The sequence below is a fragment of the Phragmites australis genome, chromosome 2 (genome assembly GCF_958298935.1).
Source record: "Phragmites australis chromosome 2, lpPhrAust1.1, whole genome shotgun sequence".
NCBI lineage: Eukaryota > Viridiplantae > Streptophyta > Magnoliopsida > Poales > Poaceae > Phragmites > Phragmites australis.
In genome coordinates, this window is record NC_084922.1 from 45,601,147 (window position 1) to 45,612,864 (window position 11,718).

An 11,718-nucleotide genomic window follows, 5' to 3' on the forward strand; every position below is an offset into this window, starting at 1 on the left:
TTCGAGTGGTATTTTGTTAAATTTTCCCGTGCCCCGTAGAAAGAATTCAAGTGGTGTTTTGAAGGTTACAAACAAAGCAATGCGATGTCTTTGTGTTTTTTCTTAAAAAATCCCAATAAAAGGGTGATTTTTCGCCCAATGGTCAGAAGATTAGGCCTTGTGGTCCTTTAATTGTGCAACAGGGTCTATTTCCGTGAAATTTACAAACGGTAGCCTATTTTGTAGTTTTAATAATAAAAAAATTGAAAAATCCGTCAAAACCTGGTGTCAGCTCGGCCATGAATGTAGCTACTCAGGCCGTGAGGCCGGCCCATGGGCTGAGCAAATGTTCTTGTGTTTGCCGATGTTATTTTAAGTTCAACTTGCGAAGGGGGCACTTGCCGTGCACAAGAGTACAAGACGAACAAACGCCACCTTGACTTTCGCGGGACCAACAAACTTTACCACGCGCAGCCGCCGAGGAAAGCAAACAAACAGCTCGACTCAACCGACGCCAACGAACCCACCGACGCGCACAAGCAAACATCAGCGGGTCCACGCGAAACCAACGGAACCGAGGATCCGGCGAAGCGCAAACCGTGCGCCCGTACCTCGCCCGACGTCTGTTCACCGTAGTTTACCGCCGTGTCCACGCCCGCGCGCACCCAGCGCACACGCGTCCGCCGAGCCGGCGCCGGCCCCCACACCCGCGCACGCCCAAAACGTGTGCACGCGCTGAACAAACCCAACCCAACCCCTCGGGATTGACTTGATTCCCCAGGTCCCTTGTTACGGCTCCCCCCGACCCGACCCGAATCTTTATAAATTCCGTTCCCACGCGCACCAAGCCAACGGCACACGGCGCCGCCCGCCTAGCCAGCCACCCATCCGTCCGTCCACAACGAGCGCCACGCCGCACGCCACGCCATAGTTGTTACCGACGTGACGCTTCGAGACCGATCGTGTCGAGCCGAGGGGAGGGGGAGGGCATGGATTTCCACCACCACCACCACCGCGTCCACGCGGCGGGGCCGCCAGCGCCGGCAGCGGGGCGGCCGTGGAGCAAGGCGGAGGACAAGGTGTTCGAGAGCGCGCTGGTGCTGTGCCCGGAGCACGCGCCCGACCGGTGGGCGCTCGTCGCGGCGCAGCTCCCCGGGCGCACGCCGCGGGAGGCCTGGGAGCACTACGAGGCGCTCGTCGCCGATGTCGACCTCATCGAGAGCGGCGCCGTCGACGTCCCCGGCTGCTGGGACGACGACGGCGAAGAAGGCGCTCCCGACCGCCGCGCTGGCACTGGCCGGGCCAGCCGCCAGGACAGGCGCCCAGGAATACCCTGGACCGAGGAAGAGCACAGGTACTACACGCCCTCTCTTCCCTACCATCTCAGTTCGCGCTCGACGCCGCCGTGGTTCCATTGATCTATGGTATTCTAGAGACCTCTCAACGTCTTCCCGCATTGCCTTGTCAAGCGGAGAAGCCAAGGAGTTCTTCCCAGCTGGCGCGTGGGCCCCCCTCGCCAGCCACACGTAGCCGTCTTTTTGTCCTTGTAAACTTACGCCGTCTTTTTCGTTCGTTGCGTGGCCAGGCTGTTCCTTCAAGGGCTGGAGAAGTACGGGCGCGGGGACTGGCGGAACATCTCGCGGTTCGCGGTGCGGACGAGGACGCCGACGCAGGTGGCCAGCCACGCGCAGAAGTACTTCAACCGGCAGTCCAACCCCGCCAGCCGCGACTCCAAGCGCAAGAGCATCCACGACATCACCACACCTTGACCTGGCCCGCCCGCCGACGGCGACGCACTCTGTCTCAGGATAAATGCAAGTAGGAGCACTAGTCCACGACGTGTACATAATGCTAGTCATTTAGCACTACATCTTAAATTAGGGTAAATCCTTAGGGCCGCCCATGGATCTCCGCATTGCTGTGGACGCACAGCGACTCCTTGTGTTGGAGAAACAGAGGCAGAGTTCAAGCAGGCCGGCTGCTAGCACGTGGTTTAAACTTACTCGTAGCATGATTAGGAGTTGAAATATCTAACGGAGATGATGCGTCAATGTCGTCTAGTTTACTAGTTTAGGTGGATGCAGATCGATGCAGGTGTCACTGGTTTATGCTGCTTTTATATGATGGTGTCGAAGTTGGAGTGGATAACTTGTACAGTCGTTGCCTGGTAAAGTTCAAAGATATATGTGTCGAATATATAACTCCAAGGTATATATATATCCTGATACACTTGGATATTTAGAAGGTATATACTATAAAAGGCTTAAACGGTTATCTAACTTGAGTATAACTAGTATCTAAAGCAAATTCATCTACTTTGTCTTGATCAACAAGTTGAAGAACTCTCTATCGATTACGGCTGAAACCAAAATAATATCTCGGCCCCATATAAAATAGGGAATCATATACCTAGAGGAGAAAAGGAGGCTAATCTAGTGCATCGCGAGGCAAGTGACACTAAGACCAAGCAACTGAAAGACTCAGCGACTTTAACCCAAAATTAATCTAGATTCAATTTATATTATTATAATAGGTTTAGCTATATTGCTTGTACTTGAGATATCAATATACAACAATATCCACACAGGACATATTGTATTACTTCAATCAGAGGCTCGAACTTGTCTACATCGCATGTCTTATTCCGTGCTTGATCACTAATCTTGAAGGTATCTGTCGGTGGATGAATACCGCGAGCAGGGATCCCGAGGGACCCCTTTTGAGATTCGATCGGGGGGCTGGTCCTGGAACTACCTCGTACGCGAGATTAATGCGTGTGGGACTTAGGCAGGATGGATTATCAACTAGTAGAAATAAATGCACTAAAAATTTAGACAGATTCAGACCGCACGAAGGCGTAATACCCTACTCATATGTGTCCAATATGTTATCAATGCTCCTCTCCTTTTGTCTCCCATATTTTTTCTCTATCTCTTCGGTTGTCTCTCCCCTATTTACAAAGTGCCCTCCCCCCTTTTATCTACCGGGGGAGGCCCTTCAGGGAGTGCCCAGAACGAGGGCACAAGTTCCCTTAAATAATAAATGGAAAGTGACCATCATTGGTCTAAAGTTGATGTTAGAGAGGGTTGAAAATACATCCCTTGGACGGTTCCATCGGTCTTCGCATTCCAGCTTTAGCAGGCGCAGGGGCGCCCACCGGTCAGCTTTTGAGTATTCTCTCATGCCCGTTTGGTCAGAGTAGGTCTGATGCGGTCTGATATAACAGGGCGATAAGCCTCAAGCTCATCAAAGATATCTTCAAGCCGTCTTTCTTCATGGGCCCCGCGAGGAGACATGCGATGGGACCCGCTGTATTAATTGTGCCCACACCTTCCTGCCAGGTGGCGGCAGGGACTGGTGTACTCAGTACGGCAGGCGTGGGGGAGAGTGGTTGGATGTGACCGTCCACGCTCCCCATTAAATGCGGCATGGGGCCTCCCACTGACCGACACCTCATCGTGAAGTCCCTGCGGGATTCACCGGTATTGGGCTCTCTAGGTGCTCGGGGACCAACTGTTCTGGGCCCCGAGCACCCACTCCCGGACCTTGCTTCCCTCGTGTCCTCGGGGCTCTCTGGGTGCTCGGGGACCACCTGTTCTTGACCCCGAGCACCCACTCCCGGACCATGCTTCCCTCAGGTCCTCGGGGAGGTGGACCCCGAGGGAAGGCACCATGTGGCACCGCGCTGTCCTAGCCTCGGGACTCGGGAACCCCCGGATCCCATATCACCGACAGCATCCCTTGTTCAATTTACAAACATATTGTCAGGAACAAATCTTAGACAGCGCGCTAGGTAGGAGTCTTTATCTGCTTTTTAGGATCAATCATGTCTCGAGTACATGCTCGAGCTGGATTCTCTGACAATGGCTTCTATGATCACTTCGAGTCAACGCTAGCCATCTTCACATCACCTCCTGTCGGATTCAAGATCATCTTCGAAACTATGGCATACCGCTAGGACGCTCAATGAGGACTGATCCACACTGATATCATCGAATCCAACTCATTAGACGCATACCGTGAGGTGGGACACCTCGACTGGAATCCCCAGAAGCCCAATATTCTCTAGTTCATGGACACTAATAGCGACAGTGGGAGTCACAAAAGTGGTGACGACAACTCCATACATAGCTAGAGTAGCCGAACAGATCGATTCGTGTTTATGGCCGGAGAAGTCAGAGCCACACCTGCTAACCCGAACACAGTAGATCTAAACATCGTGGTAGACAAGAGTGGGGAAATCCCCAAGGACCCCACAGGAGTAACCACTGCGTGCAGTACTAGCGCCTCCATGGAACTACCGCCGAAAACATCCACAGTTGGAGCCTTGCGTGCCCCTAATACCACTCAATCAGCTCAAGCTCTGCAAACAATTCATCTTTCTTTGCCTTTCTCTGTCTGGGGTTTGGATATCATGTGACCGTTCTCAAGGGTCCAAAGCGGTTATAAGTTCCTAATTAGAAGAATGACCAATGTGGGGGAGGTAACTCGAGTTACCTTTCTTACCGAGTCATCAGACGTGCCGGTTGCTCGAGGGGGTGATCGAGTAGGAGATCCAGTGGTCTCGTACAAGAAATTCCACCCAATCAAACTAGGCGTTAGTGGGTAAATGCTCGATAGCCAGAGTAGTAACTAAATAATCACCTGCCAACTCGATGTCAATAATCATTGGCTCTTTCTTCGAGTGCGCTTGAGGGGTAATGAATCATATAGCAAAGTCGATCTCTTGGATCGAAGAGACCCTTTAGCTTTTTGATCGGCTAGAGTTTTCCCCTTGGCCTTAGCTTTTTTTGGCAACATCGCTGGTTGCGGAGCGGGGGGTCTTGCCTGTCATTGGCACCAGAGGAGGAAGTGTCATCAAGATCAAGGACCTTAGTTGTAAGGATGTGCTCTTGATGAAAGACTGGAAACTGAAATCAAAAAGTCGAATCAGGTTGAACAAGTGGTAATCAACACTGCTTTCTTACTTGAGAAATTCCTACCTCTGGTCGAGGATTCGCGAATGAGTAGTGCTACACAGAGCATGGTTGCGCCTCTTTAGAAAATAGCTTGCTCAATCGAGCATTACTATCCTATAGAGATAGAGCTAAAAAAAAAGAGGAAAAGTCACTTAAAAGAGCTTGACTGCGATAATAGAAGCGACAAATTGCCATATAAATCTTACCTCTGATCGTGTCCTTGGAGCTATCCTTGTCTCCTTAACACTCCCAAGAAAAGTGATCCCACGCTTTTAAAGGACTCGACCTCCGACTAATAAAGTATTTGGCCATGTGCCACTCGATTATGCCACTTTGCATGAGTTCACCAATCTTGGTGACGTAGTAGGCGGTGTGGTTGGATTTGTCGTGTTTCTTTGACCAGGATGGATTTTGTAGGGGAAATAGGCCCGTATAGACTAAGGGGGAGTGGACTGGGTCGGGGTTGGAGACATAAACCAGTGTTTTTCCAATCATTTTGCTAGGAGGAGATTAAAACGGCTGGGATATAGGAGTTTTTTTTATTCCAGGTCGTAGCTGGAAGCCACAACCTCCAACATTCTTGTTCTCATTGTTCATCTTCAGATGTTAGAAATACTAGAATAAATTTAGACTCGTCTTGGTACCAAGAAAAGCTTTGCACAGATGGACAAAACACACTCAACATAGTGATCGAGTTCGAATTCAGATGGTGGAGCTCAATTTGGTAGAAATCGATTACGAAAAGGAGGAACTTAGAAGGGGGAACATTGAATCCGCAACGCAAAAATGATTCAAAAATCACAATCTTGTGGTCAAACTGACAAGAAGGGAATTCCTCACCCGACGCTGACCTCCAATTTGCTAACGTGTGAGGAGGAACTATTCCTTCAGCTTGGAGCTCATTTAGCCTTGATTCTTGCATCGATGAAATCATCCAGGCTTCAGTCAAGAGCCTCATCTCATCCAGATGCTAGGGTGAGGCATCAGTGGTCTTTGTGTCGGACTTCTTTTTCAGTGATGTAGGAGCGATGGTCTTCACAAGGGAATCGGGATACATAGATCTAAGTTTTCTTTGTTGTGGCGCAAGATTGGGCAAAGAAAGATGGGGGCTTATGTGAGATGGCTGACGGCAAGAGCAGGGAAAGATTGCTATACTTCATGTTTGTATGGGTAAATAGTCTAAGTTAAACATCTCTTTGGTAACCACTCTCGTCTCTATGGCGCCTTGATCGGCGAGAAAAATAAGATGATAGCGTTGTGCGAATCTTTGCACGCCCATCTACACGCATTAAATGCTCATATACCCAACTATTCAAATTTTGGAATTCTCTTTTAATTCTACCCAAAGTCGGGTGTCGATAAGTCGAGTCTCGAGTGCGGACAATAGCAGGGTGTTCGACCCATTTACGTTCCCACTCGATGCTTGAAACAGGACATATCTTGCTCGATTCTTTCAACTACAAGCTTGATCCACCTTACTTGACTGAGCTCAGACTTGGTGGTACTCTAGTGGGAACTTGTGAAAATCCTTCATACTGAGCAGAGTTAGGGAGCTAGTGTCGAATATATAACTACAGGGTATATATGTATAAGGAGTACACCGTATTCGAACAAGGTACACTATACCCGCATATAGCTACTTCAGATATTGCGAAACCGAATCTACGAATCCTAATACACCCGAACAAATCTAGAAGATATATACTAGGAAGGCCTTAAACGGTTACCCGACTCGAGTACGACTAGTATCTAAATCGGATTTATTTGCTTTGCATTGGTCGATAAGTTGAAGGACTACCTATCAACTATGGTTGGAGTCAAGGCAATATCTTGACCCATATAAGTTTAATCCAGTGCATGTCGAGGCAAATGACACCAAGACCTAGCAATTGAGAGACTAGGTGACTTTAATCCTAGATTAATCTAGATCCAATTTATTTAATTGTAATAGATGTAGTTACATTGATTGTACTTGAGATATTAATATACAACAGTATCCACATAAAACGTATAGTATTATTCTAACCGAGGATCCAAATCTATTTACATCATATATCTTATTTCATATCTGATTTTTGATATAGAAAGTACCCTTTGTTCAATTTACAGATATATTAACGACGCCAAGTAACGGGCGGCGGGACTCTAAGGCTCGGGCGGCACGTGGTTAACTAGTCGGCGACACTTGTAATGTCCAGCCTCCGGGCTTCTATTTTGTATCCAACCCACCGCCGTAGATTCAGAACTCCTCACATAGACCTCCCATGCGTGGCAACCGTACGACACCTAGCTAGAATATGCGGGTGTGCAAACCGTGCAGAAGAAGTGGTCGTGCTGCGATGTAGGGGATGCAGTAAAAGGAACAGAGACTAATTAGGTTCTCTGTTAAAATGCTCTGAAGTGATTGTTCTTTGTGATAATCAACGTACAGGATTAGCTAAAAACTTCACTCTGTATCCCATGGACCTGGTACAAGCTCTAATTAACTACAGATGTGCAGAAAACTTAAGTACATAAATCAAAACTCAGCAAGAAAGATGTTACAAATTGAACAATTGTTGACATAACAGTACAGAACAGTGCGGAAAACTTTTACAAGAGTTTCTGTGAACATCTATCTAAACTCTCTTAGAATCCAAGAAAACAGACCATGATAACAGCGCAAACGCTGCAGTCTATCAGCAGGGCACCTAGGGCTTTCTGTAGCAGCAACCCGATCTCCAACATCTTCCCTAAGCTATCAACAGAACCCATACCCCCCGCATTGGGGTCCTTGTTCTCCATCAACAATGTGATGACGATGGTAATGTTCGTTATAATAAGGAACAGAAGTGGTCTTGTACCAACTAATACTCTGGTGATAGTGCCACCAATATCAAGTCTCCAATTTGAAAGAACAACCAGAAAAGCAATGACGATTGATGCTAAAAAACGGTTACTCTCAGTCGCTGATATGGCCTGGGTAATCTCAAGCGGTGTGAAATTCAGAAGTTCCTTCAGAGTTTCCACAGACAAACTTGCATTGTCTGCTTGGTTTGACTCACTTGGAGGCACAGATCTGGATCTCATTTCCATCTCTCTCCTGGGCTGGACACTTGCTCCTCCATCATGACTTATTTCCTTGCTAAGGGTTTCCTGATCATGCCTATGCAACGGTGTTTCATTTACTGGCTGAATTTCAGGAACTACACAGCCTGTCTTAAATTTTAGGAATAGTTCATCTTCATAGCTTAAGGTTTTGGCCTTGGTTTCTTCACGAGTATCAACTCGTTGAAATTCAGGTACCAGGTCATTAGGCTCTGATTTTTGCAACTGAGTTCTATCGCTGAACTTCTCACCACCAATGCCACCTTCATTCTGCTGCTTTTCAGACAGCTCAGTTGAAGCAGCATAAACTGTACCAAGTGGTGAATCTGCAAAATAGCACCCAATTTGATCAGACAATAATGTTTAAGAATCTAGTCCAGGAGATATCACTGAAAATGATGAACTTTCATCACTCAAGAACATGATATACAAGGGAAACTTTAGGGCAATTGAATTATGGACATATATAGGTGATAAATTATGCACTGATAGAGTTAGAAGAAATGAACAAGGGAAATCATGAAAAAAAAAGTGGTTTATAATGAGTAAAAGATGACCCATGTTTGGAATTAATATGTAACTGGTAAAACCCAGAGTGTAGCTCATTATACTACCAACTATCAAGGGTCAAAACTCAGAGAAGGACTGTGAATCAGTGGCAACACAGGTATCTCATGATGATTACCACCTTGCCTTTTTTTAGATAATTTCCTACAAGCATATATCTGACCTCATTGCCACTCAATGGGCTGACACAACGATAGATATAAATTTTCAAAGCTCAATTTACCAAAAAATGCATCAGTCAATTGAAAAAAAATGCACATAGAAACTTCGGTCAAATTTATAAGTTTCTCACAAAGGTTTTTAGCCATCTAAATACATCTTTGTGTTCTACTAGGCAAAGTGCATTACACATAAAAGTTTCTGTGAAAAGAATTTAGTCGAAGCGTGTTGCATATAAAAGTTTCTGGAAAAAGAAACTAGCCAAAGTGCTTTGCACATAAAATTTTCTTTAAAAAAGAACAGCAAAATGTGTCCACAACGCAGCTTCCAGCTGTGCACTGAACATGAGTGGTGGTCAACAACGGAGTGGTGTGTGCGTTGGTGCCCTGAGCACTTGTCTGGAGAGCTCAGGTGCAGCATCCATCATACTATGAAACCATATATTGCTGCACGCATACTTCTATTGAACTAGGAATAACTGCCCTTCTAGGTGCTCCACTTCCGTGTTCTTTTCACTATGGCGAACTAACTTCGCGCCATGTATTAACCCTTCTAACACCAAGCCAAACAGGTCACAGCAATGCCATGACAGCTTGCTTCAGAAATAAGGTGGCACAAGATATTAGCATACAAGGTGAGAAACTGGAAGATACAGAGGAAAACTGGCCACAGAGTAGAATTTAACAAGATATTAAGTTATGGTTGTGCCAATAAACTAAATTGATTTCCAGGGGAATTAAGTGACAAACTGACAATGGCACTGTTTTTTGGAGGGGTTTTGGACGTTCCCCAATTCTCCGCTGTCGACATTCTAGATCACAATTTCTCTTTTCACCTTCTTCCTCACGACGATAGATCCGGGAACCCCAGATATCAGCATAGCGCATCGTATAATTACTATGGCATCCGATAATTCAACAATGGATAGGAGATCTCTACAAGGCAGGCATCTGCCGCAACCCTACTTCGCACGAGTTTGCCAATCAACGTGCCGATAAGTTCCTCGAAATAAATTTGAATGCCGCAAAACAACTAACATCTAATTAAATCTGGATGCAACCGCAAGAGGTGCTACACTAGCCGTAAGCAAAGGCGATTCGGGGATGGTTCCCCTCGGGTTACCTGGCAGTGGGTCGGAGGGGAGGCTGCGCGTCTGGCCGGTGATGAAGGCGAGGCGATCGGATCCCCTCTCCACCAGACGCCGCCGCCGCGTGCTCGCGCCCTTCTCCATCGCCCCCACCTGCGCACCGGCACGCCCACGCCAGGCTACTACTTTCTCTCTCTCGACGCCGCCCCCACCACCGAATTGGCAACGTCTCCTCCCTTTTCTCTTCTTTTTTTCCGCCTCTTGTGACACTGCTGGATTCTTCTTGCGTTTGCCCAAACAATAAGAGCCCATGAATACCCTAATTTGTAGGGCCCATAAGAGCCCATGAAACACGACGTCGACCGTTGTCGGGCGATCTTGAGGCAAGAAAAAATTTATTTATAGAATTAAATAAAAAATTGCAAATATATGTCAGTTTTGAAAAATTGCACATCTAAACTCTTAGTGCCCGTTTGGATAGGTCAAACGGGCTTCTCCAAACACGGCTCGCTTTTTTTTCCATGTAACGCAGAAGTCGAGCGAAACCTGCTTCCAAGCTTCTATCTGAGTATGTTTACTAAATTGCCCTCAAAGTTCCATGATATTTACTCACATTTGCTATTGTTAGATCTCTTTCCTAGGATTTTTAATACCTTTTATATCAATCTCTGAATCAAATAGTTAATACACATAGTATAACAGTTTTAGTATCACAATAAAACTTAATACATATAATATTAAGATTACAGAGTACAAAAGATTTATAAACCATATTGTATATTACAAACCTAGCCTAATAGCCAACAAAAGCACAACGGAAGACAACGATCCAAAGCCACAAGCAGTTAGGGTGCGAACGCGACTTCTAAGTCCACTCTTCGTCCTCGGCTTCTCTTCCAACAAAGCCGGCTTCAGTTTTCTCATCTGAATGACAGCAAGAGTGAGTATGAAAGGTTCTCAACAAGCTCTATACTACTTGTGTTTGATAGATACATAAAAGTAAATCAAGGATAAGGTTTTGCGATTTAGTTTAAACGTAAAAGCAGTTTATACAGGGACTCAGTTTTATTCTCTACTATCAACTTTAAAACAGTTTGAAGTAGTTCAAAACCAGGTAACAAATCATACCTAGTTTTTTTTTCCTAGGAAGGGCTACACCTCACTCTGCAGTCCCTACTATCACATCTGATGTACCTCTAGTACCACACAGATCCTGACGAATTTAGCTAGCAACCTCATCTCACAGACATCTAGTTCACACACTCACTCATCAAGAGACACGCACCTTGAGTCAGTAAAAAAGGTTCTGCCTTCGTATGTCCATGGCCGTAGACATGGTTATTCGAATAGTTTTACATTCTGCAAAGATTGTATACTATACCCATACGATATGCTCAGTCTCCAACCGTTGCAAACAGAGGAGCAAATCATACTGAGACTTTTCAAACACTCTTCCTACCGGGCTTTTCTACAAGACACCTCAAGTACTAGAAGCTTTGTCCTAAAGGACAGGTTCTATTTTAAAGCACTTGCCGGTCTCTGCACATTCAAACTGAGGGACAGATAGTCACTTGACTTCTCGTTGCTCGTAGCCTCCTAGTATGATGCCCAACCTGATCCGGTGATAAAAAAATTAACTCCTGCTCATACATGACGTATGGTTGTACTGAGGTAGCTTAAGCATGACGGCAAAATGACTCGGTCCTTAAGCGGCCGGGGTAGGCATCTTCTAGTAATGAATACCACAAAGGTAACTCAAGCCACCAAAAGTATCATCGTCTAGAGTACTACTCTACCTACCCCCGTCATAACAGTTTTCACCTATTTTTACACACCAACTGCAATATCCCACATGACATCAAGGATCTCACCACCATCACG

At 46.2% G+C, this 11,718-nt stretch overlaps 2 protein-coding genes across 2 annotated transcripts; one reads left to right on the plus strand and one right to left on the minus strand.

The window, feature by feature from the left end:
* Positions 1-800: 800 nt before the first annotated feature.
* Positions 801-2,227, plus strand: LOC133909231 (transcription factor DIVARICATA-like). The gene is made up of 2 exons (XM_062351564.1): positions 801-1,333; positions 1,565-2,227. Exons 1-2 carry the CDS (start codon positions 969-971, stop codon positions 1,746-1,748), a joined length of 549 nt encoding a protein of 182 aa, XP_062207548.1. The 5' UTR covers positions 801-968; the 3' UTR covers positions 1,749-2,227.
* A 5,205-nt stretch (positions 2,228-7,432) lies between these two features.
* LOC133909232 (uncharacterized) lies at positions 7,433-10,123 on the minus strand. The gene is made up of 2 exons (XM_062351565.1): positions 9,873-10,123; positions 7,433-8,350 (listed from the first exon to the last, which is right to left on the minus strand). The coding sequence occupies exons 1-2, from the start codon at positions 9,979-9,981 to the stop codon at positions 7,566-7,568; spliced, it is 894 nt and encodes a 297-aa protein (XP_062207549.1). The 5' UTR covers positions 9,982-10,123; the 3' UTR covers positions 7,433-7,565.
* Between the last annotated feature and the right edge of the window lie 1,595 nt (positions 10,124-11,718).